Genomic DNA, 25226 nt, shown 5'->3' on the forward strand with positions numbered 1-25226 from the left:
GGAAAAAACTTGCTATTGTCGTTTCTAATTATACAAATGAAAAATAAGATTTAAAAGTGTGAAAAATAAAATTGTAATTAAATAAAAATATGTAAGGATCACATGATGTTTTACGCACGTTTTTAAAAGTTATAACCAATGTGCTTTTAAGTTATTAAAATGTTGAGGTTATAAATGGAAAACAATTACCAACAGATATAAACATAGTGATGACTACACCGCTGCTTCTGTTTTCAGCATGGTGGAAAATCTGAATAACGAGCAAACGCGACGGTCCAAGGTAAAGCTTTTAGCGGAGTTAACCATTTTCCGGACGACTGGACAACCGGCGCCACGGCAGCAGATGTTCTACACAGAACTTTCCCATACCGCGAAACTGATGATTACACTATACTGAGAACTAGGAACAAGTATCGCCACAAACCGACAGCGACGGAACGCTGGTGTTTTACGTTGAAAATATGTGCGAAAATTAAAGAGATTGTTATCACTTGGACGATAACGATTGGTTTACGCTAAAATGCAAAAATGACGACGAAAACAATAGCTACTTAAAAATTCACAGCAGAAATGAAATCTCAAAAAAATCTTTATACTTATTATTGAATTTATGTACCAACGGTAAAAAAATTACGAAGCTTGCGGCGATGAATTGACTAAACATAATTAGTACGCTGGGCACATATCCGTTTTTCAACGGCGACCGAATTCGTCTATTCATGATGAATACCGGAAAGCACTCTATTGGTTTTGTAAGGTACGTGCAAACAACGACGACAAAGTCAGACTTCGGAACAATTCCAGTTAAAAATAGAAATCGTTGATCGAATAAAAACAAGTAGACTAACAAAATTCACAAGATTAAGTGAACCGTAAACGATAGAAAAGTAGTTCTTCTATTACCTGTCATCAACGAAAGATGTTGGACTGTCGGTGTGTGTGTGTAGATGATATAGAGTAGAGTGCTAGTCGATGCCATACGTACACCACTCTCATCTCGGGGATCTACAATATCAAGGAATTTCGCACCGCAGGGACCGACAATACTACCGCAACATAAGGTGACGTGTAAAATAATAAATAACTTCACTGAGCGTCATCCCTAGTGTTTCGATAGATAATAATGGTTTTGAACAAAGAAAGTGTCATTGCCACCATCGCAGTTTTTAACGCACTTTTCTTTCTATCTATATTTATTAGCAGTTGTGGTAGTTTAATACCTATAAAGCTTACGATCACACATTTCAATGTAAAAATACAGTTTTTATTTTTCAAAGGTACCATACGAGTGTAATACGTATTTTATTAAAAAAAATTACAACTTTTATGATTACATAACAACTGAGTCGGTCATTTGAGGGACTACGTTAAGTAAATATATATTACTTCGAATAATTTTGTTTTAAAATCTAATGCCGACGGTATAAAATAATAAATAATATTTCAAATACTAATTCTCAGCATTTTATTGATAGAAAAAAATCTTTTCAATTTTATGAAATCATAAATATGGAAAGCGACAATATTATTAGCCTCCTCAAAAAATATTCAAATTCAATCTTAATGTGAGATGATAACCTCAAAGCTGAGGCTTAACATAATAATACATTATAAGAACCCAAATAATTGCAGTAGCCAAGGGGTCACAACAACCATGCCCTTTATTGACAGCAATATTCGTTGACATTTTTTTTTACTATGACACTTGCTTTTTAAGAAATCCGAGAGGCCTATTCTTGAAACAATAATAAATTATATCTTGTTCGATGAATGAATTTATCGCCAATCGTGGTATATTCTTAAAAAATGTTACAATTTTAACGAATGAAAATCATTTGATATTTTATCTTTTTGGGTAAACCCTAGTGATTAAAATATTCGATTACAAATAACATTTGTATTGATCGATTATAAAAATGTATAATATTTATGAGCAGTAATAAACGCGTTACATATTTATAAAAAAAAATATTAAAACTTAATTTTTACATAATCAGCGTGAGGAAGTTTTTTTTAAGCTACGACTTCTTTTTTAATGTAAAACATTCGAAGCGGCGGATCAGACCAGATGTTGACTACTTTCTCCCACTCAGCTCAAAGATCCGCCCCACTATTTTACGGTGCTAAACTCGAATACCTACAGCATATGCTAAAGTAGTTAATATGTTAAATTTTAGGTAAATGTAAGTAAATATAAAGTTTTAAATACAATTTTGGGTAAATGTGATATAACAATTTTTTTGTTATATTTTTTTGCTTGGCGAGTTTTACTTTTTGAATGTGTTTTATAGAGCATATCAATTATTTTTTTTAACCCTAAATATTATTATTATGTTTCGTGTAGTTTAAATGTATTAATGTAATTGATATTATTATATATTTTAATTTATTAAATAATGACCTGGAGAAAAATTCTTTTTTTTTTATCGAATTAATTATCTATTGAGATAACCGAAACATTGGTATACTTATATGAAATTAAAACTAAGATTTTTAAAAATTTTGGGAGAAAGCAATTTCTATTTTATATAAGTTAGGATTAGATCGGTTAATAGTCAAAATATTGAGTATTATGTTTTTAAATCTAAGTTTATAAGTTATTAAGCCATATTTCTTGTTTTGAATCAGAAAATACCTCAGAATAATTTTTTTCATTTCCTTACTTATGTAGTTAAAGTAGTACTTGAATAATTTGTGCCAAAAATTGACGAAATCGACATAATGAACGGCACACAATTGATAAATTTTATCTATTTACAATACTTATAAGTGATAAACAACGAATAGAAAAATAAGACAGCTCGGCAGGTCTATTAATAGTAACAATTTCAGTTTACTATACTATTGAACGATAAATTCATACAACCGTTTCACAGAAAAAAAATATTTTAAAAACGACGACAAATTATTATTTTTAATTTGATGGACAGATATTTAAGAAAATTGAGACTGAAATCAATTGAGGCAGCTAGCATGGGCAACAAATTCAAATCAAAGATAAGTTTATGAGCATACTGGCAACGTAGCACTGATAAGATTTAAGAAAGTTTTTAATGCTTTTCCCATTAATCATACAGACTTATCTTTGCAACGTTGCCAGCTTGAACTTATTGGTAACTTACAAGAAAACTCGACTGACCCACTAATGGGCAGTATATTCACTGTGTTTAAATCTATGACACTTTAAGTCTGCGTACTCGGTTATTTGAATTTATCACTCTTTCTTTCTGGATCAATTGACTTCAGTATTCATTTTCTCGAATATCTGTCAATTGTAATACAAATAATCAATGGTTTTTCCCCGTTTTTTATATATATTTTCTGTCTGCTGATAACGGACATTTGAATTTGTCGTTTAAATAGAAGTATAGTAAACTAAAACTACTGCTATTATAGACCTATTAATATATTAATATCTGTAATACATTAATAACTGTTAATATCTGTTCATCAAATTAAAAATAATCAATAAATTTGTCGCCAATTTGTTGTGTAAACTTCACTTAATTGCTTCAATATACGTGTATTAGTATGACTACTTTTATCATTAGACATTTCTCGGTCGCACTCTTCCAATCGCCTAGATATAAAAATGCAAATAAGTTCCGAAGTACTGATTCAGAAGTTGTTATCGACCAGTCATTTTCCTAATTAGAACATTTTCTATTCTATAAGATAGTTAAATATGTATGTTGTCATTTAAAACAATTATATTTGTACCCTTAAGTTATCATTTAAAAGTTAAAAAAAATATTAGAGTGCATAATCAATTTTAAGCAACCCTCTACAAATTTAAGGCATTTGCACGGAGGTGTAGATAATATAAGGAAAGAGTGTGGGTATTAAAACATAAAACCCTATTCCCAAATTTTTAATTTAATTTAATTTAAAAAAAAAATTGTAAAACGAAGGAATGAAACCCTACCCTTTTTTAAATTATTTTTTATTTAATAGTTAACATAATGTCTAATCTGTTTTCTTTGTGGAGAGAAGGGATAGCTAAGCCCCTTAGTTGCTTCTACGACTTTTGGAATCATTAAAACGTTAAAGAAATGATTTTTTTTTGCAAATGACGGTCCGAAGGTACGAACATGCGTGTCAAGAGAGAAGTTTCATTAAAACGCTTCTCCGTCAAATCTAACCAAACATGTATTTTAAATAGTTGAGTAAATATAAAATTCATACATATTAATAACAAAATAAATAAAAATAGAATAGAAATTATTTATCACTTTCGTTGAAATTTTTACATACTCCACAAATATATCGTCGACAATACATTGCGCTACTTCGAGAATTATTCCTTGACTATGTCACTGATTCAATAACACATTTAAATCCTCAGATTTATTAGTAACAGGTCCACTTTTGTTAAATTTCCAGGTAATATTAAAAACTATTCAGAATACGGTATATTTTCTGTAGTAAAACGAAACTACTACAACCACACTAACTTAACTGCAAGCAGTTTATTTTAAGACCCAGGAATTTTTTTGTTCAAAATAATTTTATTTAATTTTACCGTTATAAAAATTATAATTTCAATGTATACATTTTTTTGGCTATAAAATTCTTTAAAGATACTTTTATAGATATAAAGGCCAGAAAATATGCGAACTATGTGAAAAGGAAAAACATTAACAGAGTGAATTCAATTATTAGAAAAGTAATTTTCTTAGTTTAAAACTGAAAAGCATAGCTAAAAAAATAATATTACTAGCGAAATGTGTATAATAGCAGATAAAATGCACATTAAGTACTATAATATTATCTATCAAGATAATTTTATGGCCGTTTCAGAGTTTAGCACAAAACGAAGACCTAGCTAATTTAGTGATCTTAGCTTTTATTATAATATTGACGGTTTTAATTATTTTGTAACAAAGTTCAAACAATCAAATCATAATATTAACGAATTAAATTTAAAGACTTATTAAATTTCATAACTTATCATATACAATTTTGAAAATTACACTTAAGAAAAAACCTGAATCATTATTTCCAACTTAAGCCTTGTTATACAATGACCACAAAATTTTACTCTACAAAACACAATATAATATTTAATAGTATCTACATTTCGATTTATTTGAATTTTCGATGGCAATTTTATACATTTTAAAGGTATCAAAGTCTGGAGAAAATATAAATAGCTCAAGACGTGAGCTTTTGTACAAAATTCTATTGTTTGCCTTTATGATGATGAAATAATAAGTACGTATTTTTCGTTTGGTCTGTTGAACTATACTAAAGGGACAAGTTAGAATCTGTTGATACATATCTGTATATGTACGTAATGTATATTTATCTAAATGTTTGTTGTATTTGGCAGGTACACAGTGAAATGAAAACAATACTAACACATACTGGTTATCTGTATCAGTATGTATACGTTGTCCAAGTTACACGATGAGATTTTATAGAGAACTGCTAGATAGTTTTCTATAAACCGATTTCAAGTATATGTACACAATTTTTATTGCGTCTATGGAAGCGTAGGGAAATAGCCGTAAACATGTGATACGGTAGGGAATGAAACCGGGAAAGTGGTAAATTCATAGTCATAGAAAGTAGTATCCGGCTATTCCAGGTCCACTTTTTCTTCCGGTAGAATCACTCATCCGTTCTTACTTAAGAACTTGCTTCAAGTAGACTACTCTATCTGTGAGGATATCTAACTGTTTTTAACCCACTCTAACTTGTAAGTGGTTATGGACTAAAATGGTAGAAAACGTGGCCCTTCAATTTTTAATATTCACTCCAAGAAAAAATCATTATTTTTGAAACCAAATGCTTCAAAACTTTTTGTTTGTATAAAAATAATAACCCGGTTATTTTATATTTCAAAGTGACATTTCAGAAAGGTAGCATTAACACATAAAACACCGATAAGACAGTCCAGAAGATGTTAAATAATTTAAAAGCTCAGTATACTTTACTTTATCATGATGCAGCTATGAAAAACACTTTTTACATTTATTATTTAGAATGAAAAATTTTATGAAAAATATTCTGTTTTGCAAAAAACAATTCTGCCGCAGAATTTTTACAGTAAAATGTATTTTATCCTTTAACAATCAAATAAACCTCTTACTATGCATCTCAATAGGTGGCCATACAACAAATATATTGTTTTATGGCGATGGAGGATACGTCCTAAGCCTATAGAATAATTTCACAGCATACGCGATTCACAAACGGATAACTGAAATAAATATAACAAACCTATCATTTAGAATACCCCATTAAACTCATGTCGCAAATTCCATAACGATTTCTTGGTTCAACACAAAGAAAACGTTATTATTTTCGACGTTAGTTTTACTATTCTGTGATACAACAGTTGTATCAATTTCAATTAATAACATTAGTTACTAATGTGTTGATAATATTAAATGTAAAATTCTCACGTTAGAGAATATACTAAAAATACCATTTATCGATCGATTTAAGCGACATAAAAAAAAAATCACAAAAATAATGAATTATATGATCTAATAATTTTTCTTTTATAATTAAATTGATCCAGTAAGTTTAAGTGGAAAGAATTTTATAAAAAAAAAAAAAAAAGTGACCGATATAATCAACTTTAAATATACAATTTTTGTATGGGCTTCTCACAAAACAGGTGGCAATGTTCTTAAGCATCAAGAAGAAATCATTACTTTTCAATGAGTAATTCAAGTATAAAATTAAGGAAGATGGAAAAGGGAAACTTTTATGAGCTATGCATATGTAAAATGAAATGTTCTCCGAAATGTTAAAAGTTTTGCCAATCAGAACTTTATTTAGAGGCAGTGATTTCAAAATAAGGTGTTTATTAAATTTATTCCGTTAGAAATATTGTTTTTTTTTTAATTCTACTTTCTGGGAAAGTTAATTTTGTTCCGCAAGTACTCCTTAATAAACAAATGAAAAATAACAAAGAGAAACCGCAAAAAATTAATACATTTGAAAGTCGAGAAGTTTTAATACGATATAAATATTCATTAAAAAATTAATGCTAAATTTATTGTACCTCAAATTGACATCTATCTTACTCAATTCAGTTCAGCTATACTTTCAATTAATCCCCAACTAACTAGGTTTATAGAAGCTTTTATAATTATTCAATATAAAATATGAAGCCACATGCTCATATACAGAGTGATTTTTTTATCATAACCCACTCAATTACTTGCAGAATAATAATAATTTAAACATTTTTTTTTTCATTATATTTAGTTACACATTATTCTTGAATTTTTAACTATGTAATACTTTTTAAGTTCATCCCTTATGCCTTGGAGGGGGGTCAACTTTGTTTTTTTAAATGGTAACACATATTTTTAATTTAATAAAATGTTTGAGTTTTTAATTTAATAGTAAATGGCATTTGAATTTTTAATATAACTTCATTAGCTTATTAGATATAAAAATTTAAAGTTTCAAAATTTTGAGTTAATATATAGGTATAATACACAAGGGTTTACAAATACAGGTAGCTAATTGGTTTTTTAAGATATTGCTATCACAGTCACGGGTTGCTTATTATCAATTACGACTATCAATAGATATACTTTTTGTATTGTAAGTTAGTGTATTTATAAACTCATAACAATGTGCCTTACTACAATTGATAATAACAATGCTGTGTACCTGATAATATTGATGTTATAAAAAACCAATTAGCTACCTGTATTTACAATCCCATGTGTATTATACATGTATATTAATTCAAAAATTTGAAACTTTAAATGATTATATCTAATAAACGAATTAAGTTATATTAAAAATTCAAATGCCATTTACTATTAAATTAAAAACTCAAACATTTTATTAAATTAAAAATATGTGTTACCATTTAAAAAAACAAAGTTGACCCCCTTCCAAGGCATAAGGAATGAACTTAAAAAGTATTACATAGTTAAAAATTCAGGAATAATGTGTAACTAAAGATAATGAAAAAAAAAAATGTTTAAATTATTATTATTCTGCAAGTAATTGAGTGGGTTATGATAAAAAAATCACCCTGTATATTTTCCCTAATTGAAGTTTAAATTTCAATATTCTTTCAGAATAAAATAATAAGCAAAGAGCAAATACACAAACTTAATCTGAAAACGTGGACTTGTTAAACGCCAGAACTTCTATTTATAGTTTCGTAATACTAGTGTACGTTTGGTATAAAGTGAAATAAATTACACACTAGGGGTCGTAAGCAATAAATTGTGGCAGACAAAATAACAGATATTTTAGCCCGTGAAAAACTTCTGGGGTGAAAGAGGGATGGAAATGAGGACGATATAAAAAAGGAGGGGGACAAAGACTAGACATATTTTATAACTCATAGTTGTTGTAGCATTCTAAGCAAGAAAAAACAAATCCATTTAGCACGTCACAAACTTTTAACACGTACCCTCTATTATTTCACACGAAATAATCACGACTGGAATAATTTCTTTAACTGTAACAAAATAAAAAATATTTCGGGGAAAAATTAAAATCATAGCTCCTCCCAAATCAACAATGAAAACATGAAAAAAAATCTTTTATTAAATGCAAACGCATAAAATACAAGTGGTTTTATTATTTTTTTGTGTCGACCATATTATTTTGATTATTTTAGCTTTTTGGATAGTAGTTAGTACAGAAATAAATGTAAAATTTCTAAAGGGTATATTTTGTTGCTTCAGTATAAAACATAGCGTTAAAACAATTAATAAACTTTAATCCCCGAACAAAAATGAAATTTTCGAAAACTAATAAAAACAAAGCTTAATTAAAACATCTTGAATAACATTTGATTAAACCATGGCCGCCTAAAAAAAAAAGTAATAAACCCAAGTTAAAAATAATCCTTTCAAGTAATTTAAGATTTAAATTTAAAAAAAACTAACTATTTATAATTAAAATAGATTTTTTTCAATTTTAATTCTACTTATTTAAATTAATTTCGATTTACAAGGACAAAATTCTTAAATCAATTTACTATATTGTCTACATAACAAAATAATAATAATACACGTCATACATAACTCTACTAAAAGAAAATCCTGTACACTCATGACGAGCCATATAGCACATCATTATAGCGTTGAAATTAGAGTGATTATTATAAGAAAACGTTTCGATACAAATCTGTAAATTGCATTTTGATTTTAGTAGAGATTTTTGAATTATATAGCATGAACTCTCAAATTTTTAAAAATAAGTATAATTTATAAATTCTTTAATAAATAAATTATTTGAAAAAAATATTATTACATTAAATTTACTTAGTTGAAAATTTATATCTAATTTAGTATTGTAATTAATATAAATGCATATTAAAAAAGGGTAGCTTTCTTCCTTTTTGTATACTTATTGGATGATAAATAAAGTGATAAAACTGAAATAATACTAATTAACATTAATATGTTTATTAATATTTAATTTTTTTTTATAGCGAAATATTAAAAATAGTATTAGTTGTTATTTTGATTCCACTAGGTAAAAGGTCAGATTTTCAAAAAAAAAAACCCAGCACATGGGGGTCGCGGCACAGTGGTGACGTGGTATAGATGGATCAAGTATAATGATATCTGACAGTGATTAAAATCACTATAAAAAAAAAACGCTTCGATGCAAATCTTTAGATAGTGTTTAATTTTAAAAAATTGAAGGATTATTCCAAAAGCTTCATAAACTGCTAGTTCCTTATTAATATCCTGATTAAGACAAAGTATGTAGAATGAAAAAGGGATTATTAAAAAATAGAATTTCCCATAAAAAAATTATATTGATTAATACACTTTTCAATAAGTTATAGCATTATAAAGTTAAAAATGTAAAAAATAAAATTGAGAATTTTCACACAATAATAGCATTTGGTAGCCATTTTCATCGTGAAGACAAAATAAAGTCCGAAATTTGTTTTTTACATAATAAAGTAGATTACATTAGCTTTAATTTAATATATATAAAAAAGTGTCAGACTTTCCGGAACACTTTCAAAATTTAAGTTGAAAAAGTCAATTTTTTGTGAAAAAGTTGTCATTTTGAATCCCCCCCTGTAGGCAGGTAAAAAGTCAGATTTATAAAAAAAATATACCAAATGATAGGTAAAGACATCATGCATCTACAAAAAAAAGAATTATATTGATCCATACATCTTTCGAGAAGTTATAGCATTATAAAGTTAAAAATATAAAAAAGAATTTTTTTACAAAAATCGTATTTTTTTTATTAAGTTTAATGTCTGTTTTCACCATGAAGATAAAATAAAGTCCGAAATTTTTTTTTACCATTATAAAGTATATTACATTAGCTTTAATTTAAGATATATATAAAAGTGTCAGACCTTCCGGAACACTTTCAAAAGTTACGTTGAAAAAGTTCTACTTTCTATATGCATTTTTATGTTTTGAATCCCCCCTATATTAAGGGAAATGGTCCGATTTAAAAAAATAGTATGTCGAATGAAAGATCTATATAAATACTACTTCTCATAAAAAAATTGTAATGATTCATTCATTTTTCAAAAAGTTATAGCATAATAAAGTTAAAAATGGAAAATACAAAATCGAAAATTTTCACACAAAAATAGCATTCGGTAGCCATTTTCACCATGAAGATAAAATAAAGTAGGAACAAACACAAATCAAAAAAATTAATAATAAATAAATCATAGTAAAATAATACCTTCTCAGTTTTGCATTAAAGCTGAAATGTGTCTATCATTAACAAATAGAAAAATGTTTTTTAATTATAACATCTTCAATAAGTAATTATCAAATAGAGTGATTTTAACAAAGTAGCCTTTATATAAAAAATAAATTAAAAGCAAATTTGCTTCTGTGTTATCTTTGTTTCAAACAAAAAACAAACGACATATGACATAACATATGAAGTTGGAATATTAATAAGAATATAAGAAAAGAATATTAATTTGTTTACCAAAACATTATAATAATATTTAGTCTAGATTTTGTCTAATTAATTATATATATATATATATATATAATAATACTTATAAAAACATATAGACATTTCTATTCCAAAACTGAAATTAAATTTCAATCAAACGAATATTTCATGAATTTATGTAATGAATACAACTTTAAGGTTGGAAAAGGCTCAGTTCAAAATGAGGAAGTCCATCAAAATGAAAAATCGTTTTCTATGAAAGATATTATACCCAAACATAAGCAGAATGAAATCTGCAAGTAGTGAAACGGTAAATAAACATTTGTAACAGTAAGGATAGAAGTAAACGAGTGGTTTGAGCCTTCTGAGGAGCTTATCAAACGAAAAGCGTTATTATATATTATATCGGTATTGTTAGTTTTCATTCATTCGCAAGTTGAAAGCGTAGTAAAGGTGATTTGACAGTAATTCTGTTTTCCAACTAAGTTCACATATATTAACAGTATTTTGTATATCGGTAATATTAATAACATATATACAAATTGGACGATATTATAATAGATATCAATGAGATAATTAATAATTCCTTATTCGAAAGTTTAAGAACTTGTACGAATTTTTAACCACAAGGTTAATATTACTTAAATTTGTTTCATTATCATAAAATAAAAGTCAGTTGAATTATTTTTGAGAATTTCGATTTTACGTAAACAAAAGTTGATTTATTTTAACTAATTTATACAAATAATTAAATTTTATACAAATATCATTATTTATTTCATACAATTATATAATAAATTATAGTTTATAATTATTAAAAAAAATACCAGTAGGTAAAAAATACAGCACGGGGGGTTCGCAGCATAGTTTAGACAAGTATAAGATGTCTGAGAGTCATTAACATTACTATCATAAAACATGAAAATCTGTTATATTTCACAAAAAATGTACATATTTTTATAACATCAAAATTTCACTCAAATATTGTTAAATTATTTTCCTAATTCAAAATAAATTATTATTTTTGTAAAATTCCAAACTTTTTACTTTGACAATCGGTTTCTCATAGGAAAACATACGCGGGATGTTTTTTTTTAAATTAATACAAAATTAATTTTTTTTTCGAACAATAAGCACATTTTAAAAGCATTAATTTAATATAGGTTAAAAGTTGTCACACTTTCCAAAACATTTTCAAAAATTAAGTTGAAAATAGTTTGATATGCGTCTCTTTCAAACCCTTTCTATACTTAGGTTTTTAAATGAATTTCTATAAATCATTCAAAAGAAAGCTACTTGCCTCAAGTGAACTCGTTTAAAATTTCATTAGGATCAGTGTTTCTTGTTTTTCTTTAGGTTTTGAAATGAAAAAATAAGATTTTAAAAATTCCATATTATTACGGTAACGTAATATTGAGATATTTTTTTGAGTTCTTAAAATTGAGACAATTTTTTCAAATTTTCACGTAGATAAGTTCAACTAGATTTAAATTGAGTTATTTTGACGCATAAACCAACAAAAACGGTCCAGTATAGGTGAGAATTTTAATGAATAGACATAAGAAAAAACTCATCATGATAAAATCAATACCTTTTCACCTTCGCTAAAATTAATTAAACTAAATAAATTAATATTTACAATCAAGTAAACATAAACATTTAATATCAAAATAATACTAAATGCATCAAATCTCACAATTGGGAACGTCATAAACGCAATCAGCGTAATTTTTAGTCAATTTTAATCACATCTTTAATAATTTAATTTATTTTTAAATAAAACAAGAAGATATTACGAATTAAGTATAATTTTAACGTATGGAAACAATTTGTCCGCGCATTAATATTTCATGTTTTAAACTAATAATATTTCAATAATTATAAAATCTAACGATAAAAAAAAAGTTAAAAGTTAAAATATCAAAAATATTATTACTGAGGTATGTAAAATTCATATTTTAACTATTAATTTTTATAGAAATTTTAATATAATTTCGATAAAGTAATTAAATATTGAATGAGTTATTTAGACGTAAATTAAGTTACAAAAATATCACTCCCAGACAATAATTACAGGTTAATACACAATTCAATTAAAATAATTAAATCAGTATTACAACTGTTACAAAATAATTAAGTATACAATTCAAATGTAATTCTGTTTGAAGCAATAGAGATTTATTAATTTATTTAATTTATTAATTTTTAAAACCAAGTTAATACTTTTTAAAACCATGTAAACTAAAATTTACTATTTAATTATGTATCCAACAATTAAACGCTATATTTAAGGTTTTATATTTTTACAATAATATCATAATATTATTGCAAAAGAAAAATCTTAAGAATGCATTCTTAAAAAAAATGCCCGAACTTAATTTTTGATAAAATGTTATATTTTCATACAAATTTTCGATACTATACGTTAAAACTACACTACTGGTGTGTGAAATTAATAAATAATTATGTTTATTAAAAAAATATCATACAGATTTAAGGCAAATTTTAGTTCGTTTCTTACAGTGAAAGGAATTAAATAACATTCTATTTTTCGAAATTTAATCGAAGCATTAGTGCAAATATAAAGTTTATCGAAATAAGAGTATTACAAATGATAAAGAATTTACTAACTGCTGATTTATATTCTATAAACAGTACCAACTAACAAGTTTTCTTACCTGTAAGTTTGGAGGGCAATGATCCAACAACTCCAGCATATGTCTTATGTTTTGTGCGTCTTGAATAATAAAGTTTAATTCCATATCGAACTCGCCACCAACCAACTACAACAGAATCACATTAAGTTCTGGTTAGTTTTACATATATGTACAAACATTAAATAAAATAAATAATAATTTTGGCATACAACAAATAGTAAATGTTAATATCGGTTTAACATTTTTTTTATAAAAACATTACATTTTTACATGGAATAAGTCTTGAAAATTCTAATTTCAATTTTCTGCTGTAAAAATATTAAGTTCATAGAGCTTATATATTTTAATTTCAGATTAATAACTATTTTCTGTACTAAGGAAAGCATAAGATAAAGTTATAAGAAAAAAATTACGAAAGCTAAATCGAAATTTTAATTAAAATTTTAATATTCAATTTTACTCTACATGACATAATTTGTATGTAAAAAGAATATATAGAGAACAATGTTTATAGAAACCAGTATCCAACTTAAGTAGAAAACATTATAATATGTATATCATAATATTATTATGTAAATACATTGAAACTATAAACTTTAATGACATTGGGTCATTTTTCATGAACTGAGAAACATGTAAAATTTAACATATTACATTAAAAAGATAATTTATTCAATAAAATTAATAAAAAAAAATAATCCCAACCGTGTTTTTTGTCTATAATGATATTTTTTAACACAGTATATTGAAAATCATCGCTAAACATAAAAAAATCATTTAAAAGTTTTAAATTGAAAAATGATTCTAATAAAAAACAAATTAAGAAGTTCATGATAAGACATTATCTTAAACTTAAGTAAATTTTAAATTTTTACATCAGTTCTAACTTAAAACGATTACCCATGTCACAATAAAGTATTGTTACTATACTAAACACTACAAAACATAATACGAATAACTTTCCAATGGTTCCCTTCATCTTCAAAATGTTCACGCAAATTGCTAACTGCCACCTTATTATATTGTTTATTAGGGACTATTTACGCATGAATTCACATTTATAAATCCTCCAAAGTAAAATATAGAAGCTAAAGATAAACAATAATAGTATCGTCTAGACGTATGTGTTCAGGTGCACATGCTAAAGCTCCTTTGAGAGTTGAGAAACACTACATAGTTGTTTAACTTCCAATCAATTTTAGCCTGGAAACTTTACGAAACACTGTAACAAATAACTTTGAATTTAGTTCATTTTGTAACTATTCTACATGAAATTTAGATAAATGCTTGAAATACAATTCACGAAAATAGATTTTTACAAATAATAATATAATCACGAAAAAATAGAACTATGACAAATTGTTACATTTGGTAAAAACAAAATTGAAATTCAGTACAGCAATTATGTAGCTCTACCCAGATATCATTTATATTGCATTATTACCTTATTGAATACATTGAACATTTTGATTAAGACGCAACTAGCAAGGCATTTGTTCATGTGATTCTTAGTGCCCTCCAGATTTGGCAGATTCCTTATATTTTTTATTAATAATTATTCATTTCAGCCATCGTACAATAGATGTCCAATCAAACACAAAAAAAATAATAGTAATCGAATAGGAAAAAAAAATGGTATCGTTTTGTGTTCCTCAAAACCATATTATGTCAATGGTTTTGATATGTTTAATTTTAGGTAAATATAAATCGTATCAAAAGTATGGATGTGATTTTATACTATCAACAAATAAGATTTTTTTATCGATAATTGATGAATAATGAAACAAAATAGTTAAGTTAGTTAAAATTCTGTTCAAAATTGGAACAAAATACACATCGCGGTCTGTTACACTTAATAAATGAAACGCAAGCTGATTGGCATTATTAGCAGATAGTACACGAACAATGAACGTTCGTTAAGGCTTTGAATTGTGTGAGTGTGGCTCATCACTAAGTATTACACGAGTACTAGGTATCAACTATATCGTTATCGCGTAATACTGAATAGGAATTAGATTGTAATATAATAGTAGTAGTTTGTATTCATAAACAGATACGTCTTAGAAATATTTCATTAAAATAGGTTTGATCAATATAAATTTTTGTTAAATTTGTCGAACTAAATAATTTAAAATAAAAATAACTGAACATTAATGTAATACGCATAGACTTTAAGCAATACGTTTTGTACAACTATAGGTTATTCTATATAGCTATTTTCGTTTAAAATTTACTTACATATCTAAATTAAATGATAATGAGATTACTAATTTGTACACAAATTTGTTGTTAATTTGGTATTAATAAAAATGTTGCATCAAATTTAATGATATCGGATATTTAAAATATATTTTAATTAAACATTTTTACACATCTAAACAGCTTCAAAATTTAATTAAAAATAAGAAAACTTAATAAAACGCTAAAAATATAAGAGATTTCTTTTCTTTATTTTCACCGTGTTGACTGTTGCGCAATTAATGATATATAATAAAAGAAATACGTATACTGCAAAGTTGTAGTGTAATGTTGCGGTTTTTTTGTTCTATTTCAGTGCCTTTTTCTCCTGAACCACTTTAAAATTCTCAACAAAATGAATGTGTTCAGACTCTTGACATCTCTAGTTTTAATTATTATATTAAATGAAGTATTCATCTATTGTTTTTGTTACAAGTACCGCAAAGTCGAATGAATTATCACAGAAGAAAATTTATGAAACATTAAAATATAAACAAAAGTCTTGCATTGGTTATTTCTATGAAAATGTATCAATATTACCCAAACAACGAATTCAAAATGTCTTATTTTTATTTGTGTTAGATTTAACAGTGCACGATTTAATTTTTTCCTTCACAACAAAATATTATTCAATCATCACAAGTCCAGTAAAACTATACTAAACAAAAACACTCATCAAAGTCCTGAAATTTTAGAGATTGATATTAAATTAATACATATAAATAAATAATTGTTAGCGTATATTTGAACATAATAATTAGATAAAAAAAAAACAAAAAATATTTTTAAAAAACAATTACATTAAAAGTGATTAAAAAAAAAAGTAAAAAAAACTTTTGGTTACTTAAAAAGGTATGTTTTAATCAAAAAACTTATGAATTCCCATCAAAATTATGATTAGTTACCATACGCAAAGCTATTAAAATAATTCAGTATTCAACATTTACAACGTTTTTATATAGTTATCAATTTTCATTAGAATATTTTTAATGCAAGTTGTACTCCATATTAAAATACACAATAAAAAAAAGTATTTTCATGTAGTTTATCGTGTTTAGATAGGATAAAACATCAAGAACTTGATTGAGTTAATTTGTTATTGACACTTTTTTCACTTTAGTTAAAATTAAAGTTAATTTCCATAATAAAAACTAATAAACTGGTCTTCATAACCTCAATCTTTGATTTTAACTAACAGTAAAAAATGTATATGTTGCGTAATCCATAAAAATTTTTGTGGGCACGACACAACACGAAATACAATTTAAACTCACACACAACACGTTACTCTACTTTAATAACACCGTTATTATTCTCGAGAGAAACAAACAAGTCGGCAAGATGAACAAAATGATACAAGTGTGAAAGTTACCCGTAAAGTTTTCATGTTACCGTCAAAGATACAAAATGTATTCATAAAAGCATCGCCAAAGAGAAATGAAACTTTAATAAAACGTGCGAACAAGGTAGAAGACATTATAGTTTTTGACGGATTTCGTACAACAGGTTTTCACGATACTTGCAACAGTTTATTTAAAAAAAAAAAATACTTAAATAATACATACAATAGTACGGTTATGAGTTTACAATGAAACTATATCTCATTATTAATAAGTTATAGTCAATGAGTTATGAGCTGTTAAACGTAAATACTTGCACTTTTGCAATGAAAAAAAACTAGAAATAGTATAGTATAGTATTTCCTAAGGACAATGAAATCGTCTAAATTCACACAATAATATTAAAATTAAGAAGAAATATCTATAGTAAATTTACCACTAATAAATTAATAAATTAACTGAGTAAATTTCAAAATACTATTTCATTTAGCGCAATATAATCAATTTTATCAATAAACTTAAACCAACACATATTTAAAAATTTTAATTATAGTTATCTATAACTATTATAATAAATAAAACAGAATTTACAAATTTAAAGACCTAAAATATGTGTTTAAAATTCACCCATCATATTTAACTTAGGTTAATTCCTTTACTTAAGCAATTCAAGCTTAAACAAAATAACATGTACGTTTTACCTTGTTTATGAATAATAACGATGGAGATCTACGAACATAAAAATTATTTTATCACATGTGAACGGAATTAATGCACAAACAGCTGAAGTGCACATACGACTCTTTGTTATATACTTGACATATTTACCAAGCTAATAAAACCATTATTAAAATTTATTATCCGGTAATAAGATAACACCTCTCAATAAGATAACAAAAAAATAAAGCGACATTCAGAATTTTACATTACTATAGTGACATTAATAAGTTAACAACTTAAAAAATAACATTACTGCGTTTTTTAGTCAGACAGAATTTATTTTTTTTTAAGAAACCTATAAAAATCAACAAGAATATTCAAAAATTATTTATTGACTACAACATGAAATAATACAAAAAGGATTTTATCGTCAGTATAGTAAGAAGACTACTAAAGATTCAGGCTTAAAGTTACGACCATCAAAAATTCATTTATAACTTTTAAGTACCTTAATTATTTTGAGTCAAGATTCTTTTACAAAAAATTATTTTAAAAATAATCATAATAATAAAATGATTTGAAACATTTAAAGAACACAATGAAAAGCTGTACGTAAAAAGATCAACACTAATAATAATAATACTGTTTAAATTATATTTAAAAAATAACGTTTATTTAATTTAGTAAAAGTTTTTCAGAAGCAAAATTACAGCCAATAAAATTTAAATATCAACAGCTTATACATATTATAGACAAGATAAATTTCGTAAGTATTGTAAAAACTCAATTCTTCAATTAAAGAAAAAAAAAATTTTAAATTCCCGTTTTTCTTATTTAATAATGGTCAACAAAACTATATTTTTTTAATTGTTAGAGATAAATATAATAAATAAAGAGATAAGAATATAATAAGAATTTATTACCCGTTATTAACATTACATAAAGTTAAAAATATTAATTTAAAACTAGAAAATATAAAAAATATTTAACTCAAAGAGTCATAAAAAATATTCAAAAATTGGATATGCGTATATTGGGAACAAATTTATTATCATCAGCACTAAACACATAGTAGGAGGATAACTTTTCTAAATCAATTTTTCGTATGAATTCATCATCTGCAATAAGATTTTTTCTATCACTTCAACGATTTGAGCTAGTAACTTTTTAGTAAAAAACTAGTAATTAAAAAATCTTTCATATATAAAAATTTTTTTCGTATATTATTATTAAAATCATATTTTCGAAATTTTAACAATAATCCATGCAAAATTTCGATCTAAAATTACATGTTCTTAATAACATATTTATACTATAATTGTAATCTTAAAGTTATTGCGGATATTTTTAAATATACAGAGTGGCCCACCACTCACTGACAACTTAAATAACTTTTGATCCAGTTAATATTTTTAGCTGATTTTTTTTTAAATAATAATTATACGTTAGGTCTATAGTTATATCTCGATAATTAATTTTTTTACATTTTATTAAAAATATTAATTATTTTTAAATTTTAAATAAAATGTAAAAAAAAAATCTAAGATAGCTATTTTGTAGAGTACAATTTAAGAAAAATTTTAGTAAAAAAATATCTTATTAATATTGAGTAGTAAATATTCTGTAGCGTTTTGAAGTCTGTGAAATTTTGAATTTTCATGTATTATTTTACGCTATTAAACATTGAAATACGTAATGAGAAAAGGACAGAAGAAAACGCTATCTTTTCATGATTATTGTGTATACATATGATGATAATGTGTATACATTACAAACTTGGCATTAATACCATGATAAGAAATTAGATAAGGCAATTATTACTTATCACTCTCATTCAAAAGTATATATTTAAAAAAAATATCATTTTTTTACTAAAATTTTTCTTAAATTCTACTCTACAAAATAGCTATCTTAGATTTTTTTTTACTTTTTATTTAAAATTGAAAAATAATTAATATTTTTAATAAAATGTAAAAAAATTAATTATTGAGATATAGCTATAGACCTAACGAATAACTATCATTTAAAAAAAAAATCAACTAAAAATATTAAATGGATCAAAAGTTATTTAAGTTGTCCGTGAGTGGTGGGCTACCCTGTATAAAAAGTTGAACTATTTAACATACCTTTTAGCTTCAATGCGATGCTGAGAAGAAATTAATTTTACTGAGTTTTTTTTTATTTTTTTGTCTTTACCACTTTTTCTCAGCTCTAACCGAATCGATTTCTTTCAACAATACGTCAAAAGATCATAAATCATAAGATATTACCCTTAAAAATTTAAAAAATTTCCCTCGTTCCCCGTAAATAGGAGATAACCCTAAAATTGTTTTGATTTTTAAAATAATTAAATTTCAACTTTTTTATTTTTTTCTATAAACTGTCATAACTTTTTTAAAAATTAATGAAACAAAATAATTTTGTTTTTTTATAATTACTCTAAGCATTTTGCTTTTATTTGGTATAAGTTATTTAAAAATTAGACCACCACGGAGTTTCAAAATAGCAACTTCTGCTCAAGAATTTAACTTTTTCATTTAAAGTTTCAATTTAAAATATTTAAAAATCACTAATTTTCGATAATTTTTCAATTTTTTTTATTTAAAACTGCCATAACTTTTTCAAAAATGACCAAATCAACATAAATGTTTAATTTATAGATGCATGATGTCTTTACCTATCATTTGAGATATTTTTTTTGTATATTTGACCCTTTACCTCTCCACAGGGGGAGATTCACAATGACAAATTTTTCAACTTAATTTTTGAAGATGTTCTAAAAATACTGACACTTATATATTTATATTAAATTAAAGCTTATGTAGTATACTTTAATATGAAAAAGAAAAATTTCAGACTTTAGTTTGTTTTCATGATGAAAACTAACATCAAAGTTAAAAAAAGAATAAGATTTTTTTTAAAAAATTCTTTTTTATATATTTAATTTTATAATGCTATAACTTATTGAAAAGTGTATGGATCAACAGAATCCTTTTATGATAAATACTATTTATATACCTCTATTATTCGACATACTTTTTTTTAAATAAAACCATTTCCTTTTACATATTTATTTATTATGAATATATATAGATATTTATTTATTTATTCATATATTACACTTATTTATTTATGTATAATTTTAACAGGCTTAGCCCTTTTTACAATATCAGGTTATTAAACAGTTTTATAAAATAATATCAGTATAAATATAATTCACAACGATTCAATAGAATATTTGAAATAATATTAAAAAAAAAAAAATTACCATTAAAAGTATAAAATAAGAAAAAGGAAGTGGTTAACAAGATAACATATGTGGGTCCATATTGGCACTATTTAAAATTCTTCTAATCGGCTCATTTTGTAAGTAATTTGTAGACCTAAATCATAAAATCATAAAACTTGTAATCAGGATATAAATAAGGAAATAGGAGTTCATTTTGCTTTTAGAATATTTCTTAAGCATTTTTTTTGAAAATTAAACACTATCTACAGTATTGCATCGAAACGTTTTTTATGATAGTGATTTTAATCACTGTCAGATATCATTATACTTGACCCAACTATGCCACGTCCCAATTGTGCCGCGACTCTACTGTGCTGAGTTTTTTTTTTATTTCAACTAACAACTTTTAAATTAACATAATTGAATAGAAATTTTCATGAAGGTTTAAAAGCGGTACTATTTAGATTGATTGGAACTTATGAGAAATCTTGAAATTCGATAAAATCACTATTTGTTTGTGTATATATCGTAATAAATAATTTCAAAAGAAATCTTAGCAATCAGCTATATGTAAATCTTAGCGTTTAAAAAGATGCAATTTTCAGACTTTAATTATTTAAAAAAATAAAAACCGGTAAAATAGAATCCAATTATCAAATTTTACTTGAATGGTAAGTTTAAATGTACATGAATTATTAAAAAAATCTAGTATTGTTATACTTATATCAGTATTTCTTAACTATTATTAAATAGTATTTAATTTGTAGTGTGATAACTTTACGCATTCTAAACAAAATTAATTAATAATTTTCATTATATATCTTCATGCTACATTAGTTTTTAAATTAGTTCGTTATAAATAGTGTGTTTAATAAACACACTAATATACATAAAAGCTGTTTATATATAAAGGAAATCCAAAAAAATTAATTATCAACATGATACGTTCGTTAAATTAACAACTCTGAACAATTATGATTCTGTACAAAAATTTAGGATGATTGAAAATTTCTTTAAGTAAACATTTGATAAGTTTATTGTAAGAGAAGGTATTACATATTATAGCTATAAATAATCTAAAGACAACCCCTTATTACGTATATAATATTAAATTGTAGTAAATCCGCATCGTATCCATACAACACTAAGTCTCATACATCTTGGAAATAATATGCGCATTACGGCTTTTCAGAGACCTTGGCATAGTAAGCCATCTTTTACCTCTAAATATGAAATAGACTGAAACAACGGTTAGGATGAAACCTTCATTATTCAAAAAATATATATTCAAAAGAAACATATTCATGNATGAAACCTTCATTATTCAAAAAATATATATTCAAAAGAAACATATAACTATAAAGAACTTCGATATGCTATTATAATAATAATATTCTTTTTTTAATAAATGTGGAAAATATAACAAGATTTTATACTTCAAGACAATATTAAAATGTTCGATCAACTTTTAATGAGATTACTACATTACTTTTGACAGAATAATGATGGACATATGATGAAATATAACCTTAAGGTAATGTACTGTTTTCAAATATATTATTTTGAAATAAAATCTATTTTCAAACACAGTGTTTGATATGTAAGTTGAGAGCAAAAAACCTAGATCAAATTACATTACTCTTTAACAGTATTATTCTCAATGTTCTTGTAAATTTGTACACCGTCATCGAAAACTAAATAACTCTAAGACTTACAATTAATTAGACTTAGAATATTATTGAAAAAATTTAATTTTAATAACAATATAAAATTACTTTATAAGGTGTTATACCAAAATAAAATGTTAATATACAGAGTATTCACTAAGTGTGGAAACAAGTCAATTGTTACAAACAATGAAAACAATAGGAACTCGTTTCCTTTCTTACTGAACACTTTATATATAGCGTAGGGATTATAAATACAGGTAACTAATAGTTTTTTTTATGACGTTCCTATTACAGAACGGAGCGTTCATTGTCAATTATGACTTTATCAATAGATATGCTTTCTTCATTGCTTATTGGTGTATTTATAAACTCACAACAATGAACCTTACTACCATTGATAATAAATCCTGCGCATCTGTGAATATAAACGTGAGAAATAAACAATTAACTACCAGTATTTATAATCGCTCTAGTATTGTACACGTATATTTACTCAAAATTTTTAAACTTTCATATTTAATAAACAAATAAAGTTGTATTAAAAATTCAAATGCCATATATTATTAAAATTAAAACTCAAAAATTTTATTAAATTCAAAATATGTATTCCCATAAAAAGAAAAAAAATAAAGTTCACACCCTTACAAGGCAGAAGGAATGAATTTAAAAAGTACTACATAGTTGATAATTCAAGAATAATATGTAATTAAAGGAAAAAAAAATTTTTAATTATTTTTATTTTGTGAGTAACTGAGTGGGTTATGATAAAAAAATCATTCTGTATATTGATATAATAGGTATTAATTATCTATTAGAAAATAAATGTGGTATAAACTTAAGTAGAATATTGCATTGAAAAATTGAACTAATTCCTTTTTGTAAAAAAAAAAAAATGAAATGGATTGAGAAAAGTTAATTTGCTTATATTTGTTTCCGAGAACAAAGACTCGACAAATAGCATTAGCCTTATCTATATACAATAATCAATTCAATGAAAAGTGCAAAACGACCAAAGGTCGATTTTGATTTCATTATAATATATTATAAGTATATTCGTTTTTCTTCGTGCTATGCAGCAAAAAGCGCGAGGTGTGTACCAAACGGGAAAACTAATAAAGGGTAATGCAATTTTCTACTAAACCCTTTGGTTCAGAACTCACCAATCCAACCCTTTAGTTGTAATTAAGCGTCACAAATACTGAATGAATACTGATTTACAGATTTCAAACTTTAATTCGATAAAACTATAGCACATTCCAAAATTAATAACAGGTTTAATAAGTCAAATCTGCCAAGCAAGTAGGTTTTTATATTTTAAATAAATAAAATAGGTAATAAGAAAACAAGAAATAAAAATTAAAAATATTGATTGAACTGTAGAAATGGTATTATAAATTAAACATATTTTGAGCTAATTGATTTTTTTTTAGTTCAATAATAATTAAGGTATTTTATTTCTATGGCAAATATAAGTTATACGTTAAAATACTGACAAACAACCAGCGTCAGATTTTGAAAAATAAAATTATCTGAAAAATACGTTTTTAATTTTTATCTTGTTGTCCAGTTAATATTAAAAATAAATCTTATCTATATAAGTATAATTGTAATGGTACACTTGTCTATGCAGCACACAGTGAGATGTAAAAAAAAACACGTGCATTATTACACGTCGTTAAGTTGGTGTCAACATGCAGCGATCAACTAAATGATAATGATCCGCCAATTGTCATTGGCGATGTACACAATGAAATAGAGATAAGAAATACCGTAAAAACTTCAGAATCGTTCGTTAGAAAATTTTAATTTTATGTAACGCGTATGTTTTGTGCGTGTAACACGGTTATGTTATAATATTAAATATTTGTGGTATTCACATGATGCTCGAGATGTTATATTATTAATACAAGTATCATTCATACATTACAAGAAGACATTTGTCATCAATATACGTCAAAAAAAAAAAAATTCGGAAAACAAAACATTTTCAATGCGGATCATCAACGATAATATGACGAGTAGAGCAGAGCACACAAAACAGAAGACACTTTTGTATGAAATTATCATAAAACACAACCACTACACAAATTATTTTCCCTCGCTTATAATATTATGTATATTGAATAATATGTTAATAAGTAATAAAACAATTTTATAAATAAAATGCAACATTTAAGTTGTTTCATTTCATATTTTGTTGATAGTAAAAATATCATTTCATACTATACATATTCATGTATAAGTTGCTATGTAGCGAATTGTTGGACTTCAATTTCTTTTTTGCAGAATATTGTTGTATCGAAAAACACTGATATATTTTTAAAATCATGAATATACCAGAATGCTCTAAACACTCATAATAACTGTTAACACACAGAACCTGGCGCATTCGCTAAATTTGTTGAGACACTTAAATTGTTTTTCTTAAAAAAAAAATTATGAATTGAAACATAGCACGTTATTTCTACTCAGTCTTTTATTAAATAATTGTAATGTACTTGTTATGAAGCTGTTGAAAACAATGCGTGTTAAATAAAAAAATTAT

General features: G+C 25.2%; 1 protein-coding gene and 1 long non-coding RNA gene across 2 annotated transcripts in view; one reads left to right on the plus strand and one right to left on the minus strand.

The window, feature by feature from the left end:
- LOC126895721 (neurobeachin) overlaps positions 1-25226 on the minus strand; it is a 154682-nt gene that overhangs the window by 81555 nt on the left and 47901 nt on the right. The window contains exon 2 of the mRNA XM_050667917.1: positions 13566-13670. Coding sequence (XP_050523874.1) covers positions 13566-13670 — 105 coding nt within the window. The remainder of the gene's footprint in view (positions 1-13565; positions 13671-25226) is intronic.
- Positions 18056-24700, plus strand: LOC126895722 (uncharacterized). The gene is made up of 5 exons (XR_007701701.1): positions 18056-18390; positions 18467-18548; positions 22439-22545; positions 23902-23980; positions 24312-24700. It is a non-coding gene; the product is annotated as an uncharacterized LOC126895722 (long non-coding RNA).

The sequence above is a fragment of the Daktulosphaira vitifoliae genome, unplaced genomic scaffold, assembly GCF_025091365.1.
Source record: "Daktulosphaira vitifoliae isolate Bord-2020 unplaced genomic scaffold, ASM2509136v1 Scaffold_1, whole genome shotgun sequence".
NCBI lineage: Eukaryota > Metazoa > Arthropoda > Insecta > Hemiptera > Phylloxeridae > Daktulosphaira > Daktulosphaira vitifoliae.